Source organism: Gorilla gorilla, chromosome 16 (genome assembly GCF_029281585.2).
Source record: "Gorilla gorilla gorilla isolate KB3781 chromosome 16, NHGRI_mGorGor1-v2.1_pri, whole genome shotgun sequence".
Classification (NCBI taxonomy): domain Eukaryota; kingdom Metazoa; phylum Chordata; class Mammalia; order Primates; family Hominidae; genus Gorilla; species Gorilla gorilla.
The window spans coordinates 24,485,099-24,506,228 of NC_073240.2; the positions used below are offsets into that span (position 1 = coordinate 24,485,099).

Consider the following 21,130-nt stretch of genomic DNA (forward strand, 5'->3'; position numbering starts at 1 on the left):
ACAGCCATTAAAGGCTAACAGTTGTATATGAAGTATTTTGGGAGGAAAATTCTTGTCTGTTCTAAGTCGTACAATAGAATTCAGTATAACATCTGAACAAAAAGAATGAACTGAGTTTAATTCTGATGGTATGCTAATTCAGCTTAAGGAAGCCCTTGTGATAACACTGAACTAAGCAGCTAAAAATCTGATATTTTTATATCTTGAAATGTTTAAAGAAAAGAATAGACAGCTACCTGTCTTACATAGCTTAGATCATTTGCTGGCTGAATATAGTGAGCTTAAGCAGATTAATTAGGATTATTATTAATTAGTAACAATGTATATTACAAGTAAACATTCATTAACAAATTTCTTATTCGTACTGTATCACATCCTTACATATGTACAGGTATGATGGCCTTAGACATTTTCATGTTTCCACATTAATCGTAATTTCTCTTGACCCAGGGTGGAGTCTAATAACTTTTTTCTCCTATTCAAAGTTATTCCTAGGCAGTAGAAACTCTGAGAACTTCCAATTCTATATTTGAGTGTAACCACATTTTTTAGGCTGTGAGTATTTTGTTTTGTTTTGCTTTGTTTTTTTGAGACAGAGTCTTGCTCTGTTGTCTAGGCTGGAGGGCAGTGGCACCATCTCGGCTCACGGCAACCTCCACCGGGGTTCAAGCAATTTTCATGCCTTAGCCTCCCCAGTAGCTGGCACTACAGCCATGTGCCACCACACCCGACTAATTTTTTTTGTGTTTAGTAGAGACGGGGTTTCACCCTGTTGCCCAGGCAGCTCTTGAACTTCTGCACTCAGGCAATCTGCCCACCTTGGCCTCCTAAAGTGTTAGGATTACAGGCGTGAGCCACCATGCCTGGCCCAGACTGTGAGTTTTACTTTGGTTCTCAAGACTATTTTTGCTGTTTAATGTTGCTTCTTATGATTTCTTGAATGTATTTTTTTGACATGTCTGACTTTGCTGTTCTCAAACTTGTCTTTTTTCATACTGATCTTGGTTCCTAAAAGTTTTGAAAATGGATTTCAGTGTAAACCCATACATATTTATGAATGTGTGATTTGAAAAAAAAAATCTTCCAAAGGAAATAATCACTTTTCTTGTAGTTTATTCTTTAATAGATGAAATGCAAAGCATAAAAGAAAAAAAGAGAAAAAGAAACAGTACCAATAACATCTTTTCTTTTTTAATAGTATAAGCTGTTGGTAAAACTAAAAATAATGACATTATGTTTAAGCTAGTTGTGCCCCTTTGTAAGTATCACTGAAATTATGAAAATTATATTGCATCTTTTACCAGATTCTCTTCTTCAGCTGAGTACTTTACCTCAAAATATACCATGGCATTTCATTTTTTAAGAAACACATTTAATAAAATAAAGCAAACTATAATTTTATAGCCCCTAAAGAACCTTCTTATATTCTAGAATTAGTTGCCAGTGTATATAGTTGTCATTGTCTCTTCTACTTTATGGAAACAAATTACTTTTTTAAATAGAAAAAATATGGAATAAAATTTCTAAACACGAATATTATAATGAATATCGCCCTACTTTTATGTAGTACTTGAAGTGATTGTATAGGTTAGGTTGTGTATTAGTGGAGGCTATTTTGCTCCAAGTAACAGAAAACCTCTCAAACTTTTAAAGTAAAAACTGAATAATATATTCATTAAAAAAAAATCTTAGAGTAGGAACCAGGAATTGTAGGGCTATTAGGAAACAAGTTTGCTTTCTCTGCTGCTTTCTGTAAGCTGTTTAAATCCTTCCTTCTGTATGTTGACTAGCCTTTCTGAACAGAAACAAAACATTGCTGTTCTGGTTTCTGTTTTAAACAATTTTCAAATCCAAGAGCCCAGCAAAGAGGAGATATTGTTTCTTGGACCTCATTCCAAATTCTCAAAAAAGAGCAATAACTAGGCAGGTGCCTGCCTATCATCTAATTAGTCATACCAAGAAAAGAGGGTTAGGGTGCAGTGGCTCATGCCTGTAATTCCAGCACTTTGGGAGGCCGAGGTGGTCGGATCGTTTGAACTCAGGAATTCCAGACTAGCCTGGACAATATGGCAAAACCTCACCTCTATATTAAAATTAAGAACAAAAAATTTAAAAAAAGAAAGAAAATAGGGTCATCAAGTTTTAGTTGGGGCCAATTATTAGAGAGAAGAGATGTGGCCTAACCAAGCAATGTGTCTTAAAACTGAAAATCGTGTTTAGTGTGTTGGGAGGCAGTACTTATGAATACCAGTCACATTGCCCTTTTGAGTATATGGTTGAAGGACATGTTTAAAGAAAAATTATTAAAGCATGCCAGTTTTTAATTTTTCCAAGGAATTATAATCCTGAGAATAAAATCTTCAGAGAATTTTTATATTTCAAATATGTATAATTTATTTGTAAAGTATATAGTGTGTTTTTGTTTTTAATATTAGTAAGTTTTTAAAACATTATTTATATATTTTTTAGGGTGATCTACAATTTATTGGCTTCTAAAAGTGAAAGTATTTGAGTTCAAGCTTTGAAGGTTCTGGGATACTTTCTGAAGCATTTAGGTCAGAAGTAAGTTGATATTTGTCGTAATGCATTCTAGAAATAACTATTGAGATTATGTTTTTATGAGTTTTATATGTAATGTAACATGAAATTTGACTTGAATAACACTGGAAAATAATAGCTTTATGTGGTAGAAGTAGTAAGAGTGTTTTATAAAATATATTTTATTAATAGTAGATTATGGAACAAGATTACAATTTAAGTAATAAGGTTTTATTTCTATATGCTTCCTGAAAAGAAAGTATTATCTATAGATGTAATAAAATATTTTGTCAAGATATAATGATGCACATATGACTGTGATTTCAAGGAAAACTTTCTTGACAAGGAAATACCATGTATATGTTGAGGTCTTTCTGAGAGTTGATCTTATGCTTACATGCGGAGTCAGTTTTTTGTTATTAGTTTCTAACAGTAGGGCTTATTGATTAATTTTGTGAGTTCAAGATGCTAGAATACTTCCTTTCTTTCCCCAAATCCAGAATTTGAATACTTTCTAAGAACACTTTTTGTGTAAGAAACTACTGCTGGCTTAATGATTGCAGTTCATACTACACTATCCAGTGTATGAATATAGTTTTAAGAGTATATTTCCTTACAAATGAAGCCAAGGAAGTAGTACAACTATAATTCAAATGTTACTAGATGGGGTTCCTATGAAAACCTCAGTGTTGCCCTTTTTTTGGTGCTTACTTAAATTTGCAAAGCGCTTATTTGTAATAATCATGAGAACTGCACAAAATTCAGACAAGACATGTCTAACAAGCTGTATAGCCTAGAAGTTTAAATACTTTTAAAATTTTGGTACCAAACAATAATTAAGGGAGACTAGATATACTATGGATATAAGGAATAGTTCAAAGCCAGGGTTGTAGAGAAGGATATATATAGATATATATAGATCTATATAGATATATAGATCTATATAGATCTATATATAGATATATATAGATATATATAGATATATATAGATATATCTAGATATATAGATATATATAGATATATCTAGATATATATAGATATATATAGATATATCTAGATATATCTAGATAGATATATATAGATATATCTAGATATATCTATATAGATATATATATATAGATATATATAGATATATCTAGATATCTATATAGATATACGTACGTGTATATACGTATACATATATATATATGGAACTGTAAGTACACTTAGTGACAGAGTACTGGTAGTGAAGAAGCATATGCCCTTTTTATTTTAAGAGATAAAGATCACTTATTTAACTTCAGTTAATTAAAATAAATTGATTGGAGAAAGTTAAAGGATTGTAGCCCAAGATGCAACCTCTTCAAAATATCAAGAAAGCACATTAAAAAATTTACAAAAAGGTGGAAACTCAGTTAATACAAAATTAAAAATAACAAGCAGGCAATTTCCTGTGTAAACATGGTGTTTAAGATGTCCTATTTTCCCCTCTTCCTGTAAAATGTATAAATGATACAGCAAGAAGTAAAAAATGTACAATCACAATTGTTATCACAAATAGAAGACAGATGCAAATATATGAACTCCAGAATATGGGTATCAGCTGCTTTTAAAGTTGCTAAGGTTGTGTAAAAGCTGTTAAGGCTAAAGAGAAGAGAAAATACAAACAGCATGGTAAGAGAGTTCAATTATAGCAAATAGGAACTGTCAGTGAAAGTACAGTTTCTGAAGATGAGAGGCCCACCTTAAATTACAAAAATAGATCATTTCTTTGAAATAATAGGTATACATATATCATGCCTGATAGCAGAGTTTTTTTTAATCAGATTGGTTTCAGAAAAGGAGAAGATATATCACAAAGAATTACACAGATGAGCTGTATTTGTGGCAAGCAGTCTATCTCTGTGGCTATAGAGAAAGAGAAAGTTTTTGGATTATGAAAGCAAAAAGGTTACCCTTGTCCCTTCTTTTACACATATGCGTGGAAGCATCCTGTAGACTGATGGGCCAAGCAAATTAGACTGTATCAAAGAATTGGCACATCATCAGTGCATGTGTATCAGATAAAAAACATGGACAAAAATAAGATAACCAGTAGATGAATAGCACTTAGCAGAAAAATATTGCTATGGAATATATAGCATTTTGATTTAAAAATTTACTATCATAAGTTAAAAATAAATAAATAAATAAATAAGTAGCCTCTGAGAAAGAACCACTAAACATAATTTGGAGAAGTAATCCTGCTACTCAGGAGGCTTATGCAGGAAGGTTGCTTGAGCCCAGGAGTTTGAATCCAGCCTGGGCAATGTAGCAAGATCCCCATCTGGAAAAAAAAAAGTTGTTAGAAATTTTAACATAGTGAAATGGTTTGGTTGTGTCCCCCCACCTAAAATCTCGTCTTGAATTGTAATCCCCACGTGTGAAGGGACGGACAAGGGGAACATAATTGGATCATGGGGGCAGTTTCTCTCCTGCTGTTCTTGTAATAGTGAGTCGCATGAGATGTGATGGTTTTATAAGCATTTGGCATTTCCCCTGCTTTCCCTTATTCCATCTTGCCACCCTGTGAAGAAAGGTGGCTGCTTCTCCTTGCCTTCCACCATGATTGTAAGTTTCTTGAGGCCTCCCCAGCAATGCAGGACTGTGAGTCAATTAAACCTCTTTGCTTTATAAATTATGTGTCTTGCAGTTGCTCTTCCCGAGGAGTATCTCTGTGGTGTTCTCTGTATTTCCTGAATTTGAATGTTGACCTGTCTTGCTAGGTTGGGAAAGTTCTCCTGGATAATATCCTGAAGAGTGTTTTCCGACTTGGTTCCATTCTCACCATCACTTTCAGGTACACCAATCAAACGAAGGTTTGGTCTTTTCACGTACTCCGATATTTCTTGGAGGCTTTGTTCATTCCTTTCATTCTTTTTTCTCTAATCTTGTGTTCACACTTTATTTCATTAAATTGGTCTTGAATCTCTGATATCCTTTCTTCCACTTGTTCAATTCGACTATTGATATTTGTGTATGCATCACGAAGTTGTTGTGCTGTGTCTTACAGCTCCATCAGGTAATTTATGTTCTTCTTTAAATTGGTTATTCTAGTTAGCAATTCGTCTAACCTTTTTTCAAGGTTCTTAGCTTCCCTGCATTGGGTTAGAACATGCTCCTTTGCCTTGGAGGAGTTTGTTATTACCCACCTTCTGATGCCTCCTTCTGTCAGTTCGTCAAACTCATTTTCCGTCCAGTTTTGTCCCCTTGCTGATGAGGAGTTGTGATCCTTTGGAGAAGAGGTGTCCTGGTTTTGGGAATTTTAAGCCCTTTTGAACTGGTTTATCCTCATCTTTGTGGATTCATCTACCTTTGGTCTTTGATGTTGGTGACCTTTGGATGGGGTTTCTGTGTGGACGTCCTTTTTATTGATGTTGATACTATTCCTTTCTGTTTGTTAGTTTTCCTTCTAAAAGTCAGGCCTCTCAGCTGCAGGTCTGCTGAGTTTGCTGGAGATCCACTCTAGATCCTATTTGCCTGGGTATCACCAGCAGAGACTGCAGAACAGCAAAGATTGCTGCCTGCTTCTTCTTCTGATTCGTCCTAGAGGGGCACCTGCCAGATGCCTGCTGGAGCACTCCTGTATGAGGAGTCTGTCGACCCCTGTTGGGAGGTGTCTCCCAGTCAGGAGGCATAGGGGCCAGGGACCCACTGGAAGAGGCGGTCTGTCCCTTAGCAGCGTGGAGCACTGTGTTGGGAGATCTGCTCATCTCTTCAGAGCCAGCAGGCAGGAATGTTTTAAGTCTGCTGAAGCTGTGTCCACAGCCACCCCTTCCCCCAGGTGCTCTGTCCTAGGGAGATGGGGGTTTTATCTATAAACCCCTGACTGGGATGGTTGCCTTTTTTTCTGAGATGCCCTGCATAGCGAGGAGGAATCTAGAAAGGCAGTCTAGCTACAGCAGCTTTGCCGAGCTGTGGTGGGCTCCGGCCAGTTTGAACTTCCAGGTGACCCTGTTTACACTGTGAGGGGAAAACCGCCTTCTCAAGCCTCAGTAATGGCAAACGCCCCTCCGCCCACCAAGCTCGAGCATCCCAGGTCAACTTCAGACTGCTGTCCGGGCAGCAAGAATCTCAAGCCTGTGGATTTTAGCTTGCTGGGCTCCGTAGGGGGGGGATCCATTGAGCTAGACCACTTGGCTCCCTGCCTTCAGCCTCCTTTCCAGGGGAGTGAAAGGTGCTCTCTCGCTGGTGTTCCAGGTGCCACAGGAGTATAAAAAAAACAAAACAACTCTTGCAGCTAGCTTGGTGTCTGCCCAAATGGCCCAGTTTTGTGGTTGAAACCCAGGGTCCTGGTGGTGTAGGAACCCGAGGGAATCTCCTGGTCTGCGGGTTTTGAAGACCGTGGGAAAAGTGTAGTATCTGAGCCAGAGTGCACCCTTCCACAGGGCACAGTCTCTCACCCGGCACAGTCCCTCACGGCCTCCCTTGGCTAGGGGAGGGAGTTCCCTGACCCACTGGACTTCCTGGGGGAGGTGACACCCCACCCTGCTTCAACTCGCCCTCCATGGGCTGCACCCACTGTCTAACCAGTCCCAATGAGATGACCCGGTTACCTCAGTTTGAAATGCTGACATCGGCGAACGCAGGAGGCCATGGCCGCCACTGCCACTGCCTCCAAGGCCGGGCGCAGAAGAGCCACCGCTGTGAGTGGCGCAGTCCCGGCCCCCGCCGCCGCCCGAGGAGAACGGGAGGGCGGGCGAGAAAGCCGGGGAGTTGTGGAGCCCGCCCGCCGGCAGCACCGCTCCCCAGGGAGGGAGTCCACAGCCTGAGGTTATATCTTAAGTGTGGTGCTGCTAACATTGCCCAGGCAGCATCTGGTTCAGCTTTATCTATATTTTTTGACTGCTCTGCTCCTCTATGCTGGACGTCAAATTTCCAGGGACTACGTTCGGAGTGAACTGGAGTTTGCCTATGAGGGACCAATGTATTTAGAACCTCTCTCTATGAATCGGTTTACCACAGCCTTAATAGGTCAGTTGGTGTGTACTTTATGCTCCCGTGTCATGAAAACAAAGCAGATTTGGCTGTTTTCAGCTCACGTGCTTCCTCTGCTAGCACGACTCTGCCTTGTTCCTTTGGAGACAATTGTTATCATCAATAAATTTGCTATGATTTTTACTGGACTGGAAGTTCTCTATTTTCTTGGGTCTCATCTTTTGCTACCTTTATAACCTTGCTAAATCTGCATACAGAGAATTGGTTCAGGTAGTGGAGGTATATGGCCTTCTCGCCTTGGGAATGTCCCTGTGGAATCAACTCGTAGTCCCTGTTCTTTTCATTGTTTTCTGGCTCATCTTATTTGCTCTTCAGATTTACTCCTATTTCAGTACTCGAGATCAGCGTGCATCACGTGAGAGGCTTCTTTTCCTTTTTCTGACAAGTATTGCAGAATGCTGCAGCACTCCTTACTCTCTTTTGGGTTTGGTCTTCACGGTTTCTTTCGTTGCCTTGGGTGTTCTCACACTCTGCAAGTTTTACTTGCAGGGTTATCGAGCTTTCAGGAATGATCCTGCCATGAATCGGGGCATGACAGAAGGAGTAACGCTGTTAATCCTGGCGGTGCAGACTGGGCTGATAGAACTGCAGGTTGTTCATCGGGCATTCCTGCTCAGTATTATCCTTTTCATTGTTGCAGCTTCTATCCTACAGTCTATGTTAGAAATTGCAGATCCTATTGTTTTGGCACTGGGAGCATCCAGAGACAAGAGCTTGTGGAAACACTTCCGTGCTGTGCGACTTTGTTTATTTTTATTGGTATTCCCTGCTCGTATGGCTTATATGATTTGCCAGTTTTTCCACCTGGATTTTTGGCTTCTTATCATTATTTCCAACAGCATTCTTACCTCTCTTCAGATTCTGGGAACACTTTTTATTTATGTCTGATTTATGGTTGAGGAATTCAGAAAAGAGCCAGTGGAAAACATGGATGATGTCATCTACTATGTGAATGGCACTTACCACCTGCTGGAATTTCTTGTGGCCCTCTGTGTGGTGGCCTATTGCGTCTCAGAGACCATCTTTGGAGAATAGACAGTGATGGGCTCAATGATCGTCTTCATTCATTCCTACTATAACGTGTGGCTTCAGGCCCAGCTGGGGTGGAAGAGCTTTCTTCTCCACAGGGATGCTGTGAATAAGATTAAATCGTTACCCATTGCTACAAAAGAGCAGCTTGAGAAACACAATGATATTTGTGCCATCTGTTATCAGGTAACTCCTTCAATAAGAATATGTTTGGGACATGAAATCTGCTATGATCACGCCTTGTGGTCATTTTTTCCATGCAGGCTGTCTTAAGAAATGGCTGTATGTCCAGGAGACCTGCCCTCTGTGCCACTGCCACCCGAAAAACTCCTCCCAGCTTCCAGGATTAGGAACTGAGCCAGTTCTACAGCCTCATGCTGGAGCTGAGCAAAACATCATGTTTCAGGAAGGTACTGAACCCCCAGGCCAGGAGCATACTCCAGGGACCAGGATACAGGAAGGTTCTAGGGACAATAATGAGTGCATCGCCAGATGACCAGATAACCAGGAAGGGGCTTTTGACCCCAAAGAATATCTTCACAGTGCAAAAGATGAAGCACATCCTATTGAATCAGCCTAGAGGAGAAGCAGCAGGAATGATGCTTTCATACTCTGGAGGAAAAGTTAACTCAAGATGGAATTCATGCTCTAGTTTGAGGAATGAAAATGAGATGATCAGGCAGGAAACTGATATTCCAAGGATCTAATCCAGGAAGTACTCTCAGTGGGGACCACCTGCTTTCATCCCCTGACATTGTGGGAGAAATTTTGCAATGTATGCTAATCAAAATGTATTTGTATGTTCTATGCTGATGTTATATAGAGGTTTGTGAAGAAAATTCAACCTCAACGACTTCAGAAACTGCCCCTGATATGTGTGAGAGAGAAATAAAATCAGATTTTGAGGTCGAAGGGACTGAGGAAGTGAGGATAAAGAGCATGAGGACAGCATGGAAAGAAGGAGGCAGAAGTGGAACTGAACTTTCACTCTCCATGGGACAGATCGATCTCATTACCAAGTCTGAATAGCGACCAGCCCTCTCCTCCACCCCTTTTCTCCTCAGTTAATTGGAAATCAGTCAGGTGATTATTGAGTCTTATACAGCACTGAAATGAAATCAAAGATGAAGAGGCATTGATTGTATTCAAAGATTGAAGCACGCTCATACTTTATATGTGCTTTAGGGAAGGGGTGGGTGGGCACTTGGGCCTTGTGGGTGCATTCATGTAACCTGAGACTCGAACTTTATGACAGAGTCTTCAATATTTTGATGTATATGAAACTTTTGTTAATATGTTGTATACTTCTCTGGCTGTGTGAAGTAAACTAAAACTCTAATGAACACTTTGGAGTCCGCTTTAGTGAAGGAGACCAAAGTGGGAAGGGCTTTAGGGCACTGACAGAGGCACTGGGTGTACTTTTCAATCCTGTGTAATGTTTAATTCTTGCAACTGAATCAAAACAGTGTTAAATTATGGCAATATTTGCACTTTGGGAAAGAGTACATAACTGTATGATCACACTCTGCAAATGCCACTTTTAAAGCTGTTAATAGACTTTGCACCTTTTCTTTGACAAGGATGTGTCATATTTAAATTTTTACATTCATCATGGCTACAGGTAGAACTGGGGAGGGGGGAGTGTAATTTTTTATGGGAATTTTGATATGAAAAGAAACTAGTCATTTATTTATACAATAGGCTTGGCTCAAAAAGTGTTTTCCAGACCTCGGTATTCCTAATGTGGGATGTGACTTTATTTTATTTTTAGTAGCAAATTTGGATGTAGACTGACAGACATAGCTGAATGTCTTAATACATTTAAATTTGAAGATAAAAAAAAAAGAAATGCTGACGTCACCTGCCTTCTGTGTTGATCTCGCTGGGAGCTACAGACCAAAGCTGTTCTTATTCGGCCATCTTGCCAGCCACACCGTTCAAACCTCAAAGTTGGCTTTTTTATCAATAGTTCTAATAGAACTTATTCTGTGGTCTTTGTTACATTCACAGGCATACTATTAATAAAATATTAGTTATTAAAAATAAACACATGTTGGCAGTTTCTTCTGAAGTTACACATAAATGAATTATGGAATCAAGTGTAAATGTTTCAAAGTATTTATGCAAGTTATTTCAAAAGTTATGTTCCATAGATATTTATATCAGATTCCTTATATCAGCTAATTGTTTGCTTTATGATTTTTTCATTTCTTGTAGATGATCACACCCTATCTTTTATAGGCCTTTATTGTAGAAAATTGTCTGAAACTAGTCAGGGATACATTTGAAAGTCATTGATGCAGTGGCTGCCGGAATTGGAGTGCATTTTCTCTGCAGCCACCAGACACTCAGATTCCTCCAGTGACACCTTGCTTTTGTTTTCTGCTTGGCTTTGGGCCTTAATCTTGTGCTATCCAGAGAGACTTTTTTTCATCTCCCCATGGTCATGCCAGAGCCACATGGACCTGACAATTGTCAATGTGGTGGGAGGGGTTGCACTGAACAGGCACTCTCTGTCCTTGTGAGGGAGCCATACTCCAGGCAGACATCACAGTCCTGGGTCAGGGTGTGTCCTTCCAAGTATCCCTGCCCCTCCTACAGGTGAGATGCTGATTCATGCATCTTCCTCCCATTCCTGGTTAGAGTGTCTCCTTGTTTTTTCCCCAGTCTTCTTTCAGCAGCCGCTATGTATTCCCACTGATGTCTTCAGCTTCCTCTTTTCTGCCCTTCCCAGCAGGATGAGGCTGTTATTCCTGAAGGAAGAGATAAGAGGTGGGAGATGAGGCTGTTATTCCTGAGATAAAGGACACAGCTTTGGAGCTTTTCTTTCCTTCTCTCACAGTTTCTTTGAGTTCCTCCAGTGCCAGTAACACAGAGGTGTTAGTGGCTTTGCCCCTGCATGTTAATTCTTTGGTAATGTAGTGGTGGCAGGTGAGGTGGGTCTGGGTACATTTCAGCCACAGCTGCTATATCTGTATTCAGTAATCAACCTCTCTTTATCCCCTTCTCTCTTGTATCCATCCAGCCTTCTGGTAAGCAACAATCTACTCTCTGTCTACAGGAAATCCAGCTTTTTAGTTTTGATGTAAAAGTAAGAAGATGCAATATTTGTCTTTCTTTGTATGTCTTATTTAACTTAACATAATGACTTCCAGTTCCATTCATATTGTTACAAATGACAAGATATTGTCTTTAATGGCTGAATAATATTCTATTGCATACATACAACCCATTTTCTCTATCCATTTGTCCACCTACAGACACTGAGGATGCTTTCATATCTGGGCTATTGTGAATAGAGCTGCAAAGAACATGGAGTGCACATGTCTTTATGAGGTGGTGATTTTATCTTCTTTAGTACATACCCAGAAGAGAAATTGCCGAGTCATCAGATATTTCTATTTTTATTTTATTTGGAGTCTTCATACTACTTTGCACAACAGTGGAAATACAAACGGAATAACCATTATAAAAAGTAGTTTCAGTTTTGAGGTATGATCCAAAAACAAATGATATTTGATCATGATTCTCATCGGGAGTCTCTAATGGATCTGGTGGAAATGCAGGACGTTTTCTAACCTTGTTCAGAAATTTATGAGTTTGTACCATTTTCTTTTTGAGGCTGGAAATTGAATGATTCAAGGTACACACTGTTGGCGGATTTCAGAATGATACAGCAAAAATCTTAATGAGAAGGCGAGAGAGAGAATGAGAGAGAGAGAGACAGAGAGTAAGGCCAACAAAAAGAAAAACTAAATTTAACAAGAGGAGAAAGTGCTGGAAATCAGTGTTGTATTTTGCTCATAGACACATCTGTACTGAGTGAGAAGCAGTGAAGTCAAGGGAGGAGTCTAGAACGTGTTCACTTGAAGCATCAGCATATTTCTCAGAGCCATCTATTGCCACCACATCACAAGGGTGATGAATTTTTGAATGCTATTCAATATGAGTTCCCAGGAAGTAATCATGTTTCCAACAGTTAAAATGCCAGGGGTGGGTCCAGATCACTCATACAAAAATACACAAAATTTGCTTTTCATTTATGGCTATCTAGAGAAAAAGTGCACTGAGGAGACTTCAGCAGGTTACAGAGATCTGTTTAACTTCGGGATCCCATAGGAGAGTGCCTCTTAGTGAAGGTTGGTGTATAAATTAAGTAGGCCAAAATTCCCTCTGTGGGAGTAGCGTTCCAATTGTGTGGAATTTTTAATTCCTTATTGAGTTGTGAAACATAATCCCAAGGACTGACTCCATGGAGTTTTACTGCTGTGTTGATAAAACTATTTAATAAGCTTCCTTCTAGTGTTTCAAGGGAAGTTTTTCTCTAATTTTTTCCCAATATATACATTTTTCTGGCTAAAGATAATAAAGCTGTTAAAAAGACATACAGGAAGGGCAGCTTTAATCTTTTGGTGATAGGAGTGAACATAATATATGAATCTTTTTGAGTGTTCTCCCTCATCCAAATACAATATGGCAAAGGCTTACAGTATTTGGAGGTGAAATCTCTAAATGTGTTTTTTCCAACTGCCAAGTCACAGGACAATAACAGATACGTCCTTGAGGCAAAGGACCATAATGCCATAGTGCTAGTAGGATTACACGTGGCCATGGGAGTCCAAGGTTTCCTTAAAATTGTAATAATTTTGATGTAAGAATACCATTCTTTTAAACTTATATGGAAGATTGTGGGAGGTTATAACAATGTAGTACTTTTGTATCAGCCACGCATCACACAATCATTTTATAATCGTTCCTTTCACGGGTGTGCTTCACTCAGTTCATACGAAACCTGGCAGGTCACAGGCTAAAAACACAAAATACAGAAGCTTTTAATCAACTGAAAGGGCTGTAGCCTTTTGTCAAGGAATTATTTCAAGGCACGGAGAACACAGATAGATGATAAATAAAATACGTTCACATCCGTTCAAGGGTGGAAACTGAGGAAACCTTGCCTAAATGTGTCCCAAGGTCCCTGTGGTTTGGTTTCTGTCTAGGCTCCAATGTTAGAGTTCTCCCAGGATTTTGTGTCTAGCTGGTTACACCTCATCAAGAATTAACCTCTGCTGTCTTTTCTAAGTTTCCCCAAAGTTTTGTCTTAATCTGATAACCAATTTTTGTATAAATTATAGGACTGAAATACAACAAATATTCATTTGTAACAGTCTGGCACAAATCAAGTAAAGTCGATAACTATAGATGTTTTTCACTCATTTTTATTTAAGATAGGGGCTAAGCATTTATATTTTTTGATAACATCTGTGACTCTCTAAGCAGTTATATCTTCTGAAGATATGATCTGCTATGGCAGTTTTCAGAGCTTCAGTGTTACCTCTTTTCGCATTGACTTCCACCTTTATATTTGCCAGGAATCTGGCATAAGGAGTGATTCCAAGAATTCCCTAACTTGCCCATTTTTGCGGGTGTTCCAGAATACATGAGATGCTTTTTTGTTTACAAGGCCTCCCAAAGCCATGCGCTGTCCTAAAACGTGTTTATATCCTAGTTTAAAAAATTGGAAAGTTCTAATAAATACAATCACTTCTGCCATCTGGGCTGATTTTACATCAGATAGAGGACTATGTTCTGAATGAAAGCATACAGCAATTTTAGTCATTAACCTAGAGTTTTATTATTGAGGTGTGATTCATAACAAATAATATTAGGTCAAGGTTCTCAGTGGGAGTGTCTAAATCTCTTGTGTGTACAGGGTCTTCCTTATTAACATGAAGCGTTTATGAGCACAGTCATAGTTTCCAGCCATGTTTCTTTCTGTCTCACTATCACCACAAACTATGACCTCACCTGGAACATGGGTTAATTTCCAAATAAGTTATTTTTTAATCTTTATGCCACTAGATTATTATGTGAGGCTATTTCAGTAGAAAGTTAAAAAGAACATTTGAAATGTCTAAACAACACAGAAAATCACTACTAAAATGCAAAGCCTAGACGTGAGTGGCTCCAGGCCTGGATAATGCAACAGTTCATGTATGGAGGTAGTTTCTTTGCCCAGTTCTACACTGACACATCCAGCATGCCCCATTTGACTCCTATTATGCAGAGCCATGGCAATGACATTCTCAAGGGTCACACACAGATATGAAAATTGGTAGGAATAGGAGAGAAGACGATTCTGCAATTCGATGAAGGACCAGGAAAGCCTGGCTGACCATCTCCCCAGCCTCCATGACTGCACCACATGCCCACATGGACACTCATCCCTGACACAATAAGAGGACTCCATTGATGAGGCTGAGCATTTTATGATATCAATTACTAGAGACTGACATTGAGGTTTCAATAACTAATTTTTATAACCTAAATTTAATTACCCCCAAATTGTTACTTCTTTTTTCAGTGAAAAATAGCTTGCCATGATTGAGATTTAGGTGGATTCCCAACGTTCACAACTGAGCTTCCAATAGAGCGTTGTGAACAGAAACTTAATGAGGGCAGAGAAACCCATCTTTACTGTGTTCACCACTAAACCCATGTGAACTCAGCACTGCCTTTGATCACTGCTGCTTCTCTGCAGAGCTCAGGTTTCCACTTCTCACAGTTCCAACACAGACTCTGTCTCCCAAGTGTTTGGCCTCCAGTTGATGTAAGGTCACACTCTGTTCTTAGCTGGTTCTCTGAACTGTTTTATGAGGGTGTTGATGAGCCATTAAATGGAAATTTTATATCTTCTCAGCATGAATCCCATGGGCGGTCATGAATGATTCTTCTGGCTATGGTAATTGATTTTTCTTGTCATGTTTATTACTAGTAATATTCAAAGCCATTTCATTTAAACTTCTGATGCTTCATTTTTTCTTGCTATGACAATTTTTCTTCTATTAAGTCTCCCCACTAGCAGTATAACATGATGCAGTATCCAGGTTCAGATGTCATTAATAAGCACATACGTCAAAAGCTATGTATTCTTTTCACAGCAGACATAATTTTCTCTTTTCTGAGGTTGACCACATACTGCTGAACTACCCCCACTCACAATAACATATGCACAATTATGACATTTTCCTTTATTTGACTAATAAGTTATATCATTCTCCCTTCAAATTCTTTATCCCCCAGAAAGCCTTGACAAATTATTCTGCATCTGTTCAAACCATAAAGTCAGAAACCACATGGTGAGTAAAAGCTCACCTGGTTCTGGGTATTGGGTCCATCTCTTCCTCTCCAATGTCCCACAGCAACTTAGCCACTTGTCCAGGTTCTATCAAGAAAGTTTAGCATCTGAAAATTGAAGGAAACGATTGAGGACAGAACCCGCAGATGATAGACAGTATTTGAAAACTATTCATATGACAAGGGATTACTATCAAACACATAAACTCAACTGAACTGCAAATAACAATGTGATTAATAAGGGGTGAATAATATGAATAAACATCTCTCAAAAGAAGACATGCAAAGGGTATATAGATGATAGAGATATTTGTATGTATACATACATATATTGCTAGAAATCATTAATATTCATGTAAATGCAAATTCACAATGAGATATCTTTTCATCCTTCATCTTTACTAGAAAGTCTGTTATCAGAAAGACAAAAATAAATAAATAAATAAATAAATAAATAAATAAATAACAGAAGCTGTCCCAAATGCATGAAAGGGAAACTCTTATAGACCACTCACTGGTAGAAATGTAAATTAGTCGGGGCATCATGGGAAAAAAATAGAACTACCATATAATTCAGCAATCCAACTGCTGAGTATATATCTGTATAATAATTAAAATAAAAAACTAATATTGAAGAGCTACCTATACACCCATGATTGTTGCAGCACTAATCGAAATAGCTAAGATATATAATCAACATATGTGTCCATCAACGAATGGATAAATAAAATGTGGTGTATTTACACAATGGAATATTATTCGCCTTAAAAATGAAATTCTGCCTTTTGAAGCAACATGGATGGAACTGGACACCATTATGTTGAGTGAAACAAGGCAGACACAAAAATAAATACCATATTTTCTCAATGTTATGCGGAAGTTTAAAAAAGTTGATCTTCTAGAGGTAAATTAGTAGAGTAGTGGTTATGAGATGCCAGGAATCGGAGGAGACTGAGAGATAAGAAGAGGTTTGTTAACAAATGCACAATTACAGGTAGACAGGTTGGATATGCTCTAGTGCTCTACAGCACAGAAGTGTGACTACAGTTAACAATATATTGTATATTTAATGTTTACAAGTAGCCAGAATATTGAATTTTGTATGCTACCAACACAGAGAAATGTGTCTGAGCTGTTGAATGCTCATTGTTCTGATTTGGTTTTACCACTTGGCACATTTGCATTGAAATATCACACTGTACCCCATAAATGTATACAGTTTTATGTGCCAACTTAAAAATCCATTAATTAAAAAGTTTTTATTGCATACATTACAAATAATTCAACACAGAGCTGGGAATAAATACCATTTTTCTTTGAAATAATGAATTTCCTAACAACGTCGTTACATTCTTTTGCAACAAACTGTGTATTCGATCATGGTAAAAGCATAGGCTGACTTATGGATAGAATAATATTTTTTAATTTTAGACTTCTTATGACTGTAAATGCAAATAATTTTAAAACTAAGTAAAAAGAATAAAGTTGAGGAAATGTGTGTGTGATTTGTGTTGTGTGAGCTTTTTCTTGTGTGCCACTCTGTGCATGGTGGATTTGTGGTATGAGTGTCTGTGTCTGTTTGTGTTTACTCTGCTTGGGGTTCTCTGTGATTCTGGGATGTGTAGTTCAGGGTCTTCCACAAAACCGGGAACATTCTTAGCCATTGTTTTTTCAAATACTTGCTCTGTATTTATAAATTCTGCCTTCCAGATTTAAAATATACATATACTATACCTTTTGATATTAATGTTTAGTTTCTTCACTCTCTTTTCCTTTGAGAATCACTTTTTGAAATTTCTAGTGACATTTTAAGTGCATGGTTTCATTCAAAAGCTGAGCCAGCCCTACTGAGGAGTGTGAATGAAGCTCGCTCAATGTTTATACTGCATTGCTTTTGGTTTCTTAGGTATTTCCATTCGATTCCTTCTTAGTATTTTCAACTCTCAGTTTCCTATCTAATCCTGAATTATGTCCACAGTTTCTGTAAGAGATTTTTACATATGAATTATAGTTACTTTCCATACATTATTTAATTATTTAGTTCTACTATCTGCATCATTTAGAAATCTCATGCTGATCATTTGTTTATTATGACTTTGTTATTTCTCATTAATGTATGTAATAATTGTTGATAGCCAAACATGTTGGGTTGGACAGTTGATATTGATTGGCTTATTGTTTCATTTTGTGCATTTTCTGCCTGTATTTGACCACACTTTCTTTGCCAGGCCTTTATTGTGGAAATGTCTGTGAATCTTCTCAGAGCTACATTTGACATCTACTTTTGCAGTGGATGTCAGAGTTGAAGTCTGTTCTTCCGTGTCCACCAGAGACTTCCGATCCTCCAGTGATACCTTGTTTTTCTTTCCTGCTTGGCTTTTTCTCTTCACCTTGTTCCCTTCTCCATAGAATCTCTTTCAGCTCCCTCAGGTGGATTAAAATGTTATTTAACTGACAATTGTGCAATTGGTGATAAGCAATAGAATAAAGGAAGATTTTCTGACCTTTGTTGGGTCCATAATTTGAACATGAGTCTAAGTGTGAGCTTTCCAGTGTTTCTGAACTTCCTCCAGATGAGATGTTGGTCTGTGTGTCTTTGCCCTTTTCCCTGGGGTAGAGTCCTCTTGTTTTCCCCAGTGGTTCCCTCCCACAGCTCCAATGTTCTCCATTGGTGTTATCACCTTCCAGATTTACTGAACTGACCTGCAGATTAAGGCTCTGATTAAATAAGAAAGAGAGGGGAGGTAGTTCTCAATGGAACTTAGGTGAAGACCTCTCGTCCCATCTCAGTTCCTAAGGGGTTGCACCAGTGTCCCTAAAATACTGGTTATGGTGGCTTGCCCCTGCAGAGTAATTTCTTAGTTCTGCCATGGGGATACTGCAGGTGGGTCTGAATGCATTTCAGAAGTGTGGGCTCTTTTTCTCTCCCAGACAGACACATTGGGACAGAAAGATTTTTGTGACTGTCCCCATTTTTGGGAAAAGGGATTCAAGAGGATAGAAAAGCTCTTCAGTATGTGGTCCCTGAGAAATTCACACCACAACACGTTTACCACACTCGACTTCAAGCAATCCAATATATATTTGTGTTTTTATCTTGTAATAGCCTACATTTTATATGCCAGACTCTGCCTCAGTTCAGCTCATACCCTGGCTTTTTATTCTCTACAAAAACTTGCCTCTCCCTAGATTTCAGATTTGATGTTTATCTTAAAATTTCAAGTATTTAAAGTATTTTTAAAAATTTACAAAATTTCATCTTCTCTGTTATTTTTGATGTTGTCATTGTAAAAAAAAAAAAGTAAAATATATTCCTCATCTATGCGCATTTCCAAGCAGAGTAGCACATTTTTTTAGTGAGACCAAGAGTAATAAAAGAATGCAAATATTGTTAAGGTGCTTAACAGGAAAACAAATTATGATAAATGTGTTCACTGGAATACTACCCATCATTTATAATAAATAAATGCCTGATACACAGAACAAAAAGCTAACATATCTATTTATGTTGAGTAAAATAAGCTAAACAAATAATATACACTTACTTTATTTTTATAAATTCTGATAAATAAAAAGCATCTAAAGTAAAATAATGAAGATCAGTAGTTGCTGGGGAAAATGGTAGAAGAAGGGAAGGGGAAAGGAGGAGGAATATAGCAGAACAAGAGGAAATGTTGAGAAGAATCCACATGTACACTTTCTTGATAATGATGACAGTTGTATCATGTTTATTAATTGTACATTTTAAATATGTGAAATTTATTATCTCTCAAATAAGCCTCATAAAATGTATTATGAGCAAACAAATGGAAACTTAGACAAGTACGGAGTAATAGAAAGATAGAAAAAATATGTTAAATGTCAGAAGTTCCTGAAAAGTAATGTGCCTGGACCCTAGTTCTCTCCGTATTTTCAGGCGAGTGCTCAAGTGAAGCAAAACCACACATGCTCTTATTACGGAAAGTGGGTTCTGAAAAAAACACTAGACACATCCAGCTTTGTCCTGGAGTTGGTTTAGGGAGCAGTCAGAGCCGGTGATGAGGAGCACAGGGCCAGATACCAGGGTTCACTCATCCTAAACATGAGCTCTTAGATACACACAGAGGTGTGGGTTTACTTCCACATCTGAAAATTGAAAATATATTGACTCCTACAGAACATAATTTACACAAATATTTTAAAATAAAATAGGGTGATAAAGGCAAAATGTTTATCACAGCACAATTTCATAATAAGACAGCGTATTTTCCAAATACCATCATTATCAGCAAACTTCTGCAGGGTAACATCTTATCTGGATACAGCCTACTTCTCAAGTGTCCCACCCTAGCACTTGCTCTATAGTTGGAGATATGAAATTAGGGCCCTCCCTCTACTGATGAAAACCAACCCGACCCCGACCCTGCAGCTCCGAGAGAGGAGCCTTAGCCCTGGGACTCCAGGGCATTTCCGCTTGGTGATCAGCACTGAACACAGAGGACTCACCATGGAGTTGGGGCTGAGCTGGGTTTTCCTTGTTGCTATTTTAGAAGGTGATTCATGGAAAACTAGAGAGACTGAGTGTGTGTGGATATGAGTGAGAGAAACAGTGGATTTGTGGGGCAGTTTCTGACCAGGATGTCTCTTTGTTTGCAGGTGTCCAGGTTGAGGTGCAACTGATCGAGTCTGGGGGAGGCTTGGTACAGCCTGGGGAGTCCCTGAGACTCTCCTGTGAGGGCTCTGGATTCACCTTTAGTAGCTATACCATGGATTCAGTCCACCAGGGTCCAGGGAAGGGGCTGGAGTGGGTCTCAGTTATTAGCAGTGGTGGTACCGTACACTACGCAGACTCTGTGAAGGGCCGATTCACCATCTCCAGAGACAATGCCAAGAACTCACTGTATCTGCAAATGAACAGCCTGAGAGCCGAGGACACGGCTGTGTATTACTGTGTGAGAGGCACAGTGAGGGAAAGTCAGTGTGAGCCTAGACACAAACCTTCCTGCAGGGGTCCCCGGGACCACCAGGGGGCGCGCGGGACGCTGTGCACGGGGCTGTTTCTAGGGCAGGTGCAGATGCTGCTAAGGGCTGGCTTCCTGTCATGATCTGGGGCTGCCTCATTGTCAAATTTCCCCAGGGAACTTCCCAGATTTACAGTTCTGTACTAACATTTGATATCTCTAAATGCAGACCTTTTTTGTCCTTTTTGTTTCTTTGTTTTTGTAACAGGAGGGCACATCTTCTCCTCCACAGAAGCCACAGTGCCACTTTGGGGGCAGATAATCCTTCTGTGGTCAGCTGGATGAAAGTCCCGATGAATCTCAGGGGAACCTGGGGAGTGTTTTCTCAGGATAGAGACCTCCATGGGAATCTCTGATTAGAACAGGCTTTGAGTTCTGATAGGAGCTAAGAGAGAGACTCACCCAGTGTCGGG

The 21,130-nt window shown here is 38.9% G+C and overlaps 1 protein-coding gene, 1 pseudogene and 1 gene segment (V, D, J or C); all 3 read left to right on the forward strand.

Moving 5' to 3' along the window:
* The window catches only part of LOC115933317 (neurobeachin-like), a 64,755-nt gene extending 46,535 nt beyond the window's left edge, over positions 1-18,220 (forward strand). Inside the window, exons 7-8 of the mRNA XM_063698415.1 lie at positions 2,470-2,562; positions 17,946-18,220. The gene's annotated coding sequence lies outside the window, so the exon portion shown is untranslated. The remainder of the gene's footprint in view (positions 1-2,469; positions 2,563-17,945) is intronic.
* On the forward strand, positions 6,415-10,432 carry LOC115933232 (RING finger protein 145-like; annotated as a pseudogene).
* LOC134757263 (Ig heavy chain V region 914-like) lies at positions 15,301-20,897 on the forward strand. The segment is given in 2 exon segments: positions 15,301-15,322; positions 20,323-20,897. Coding segments are annotated over 2 exon segments (501 nt in total).
* The last annotated feature ends 233 nt before the right edge of the window (positions 20,898-21,130 follow it).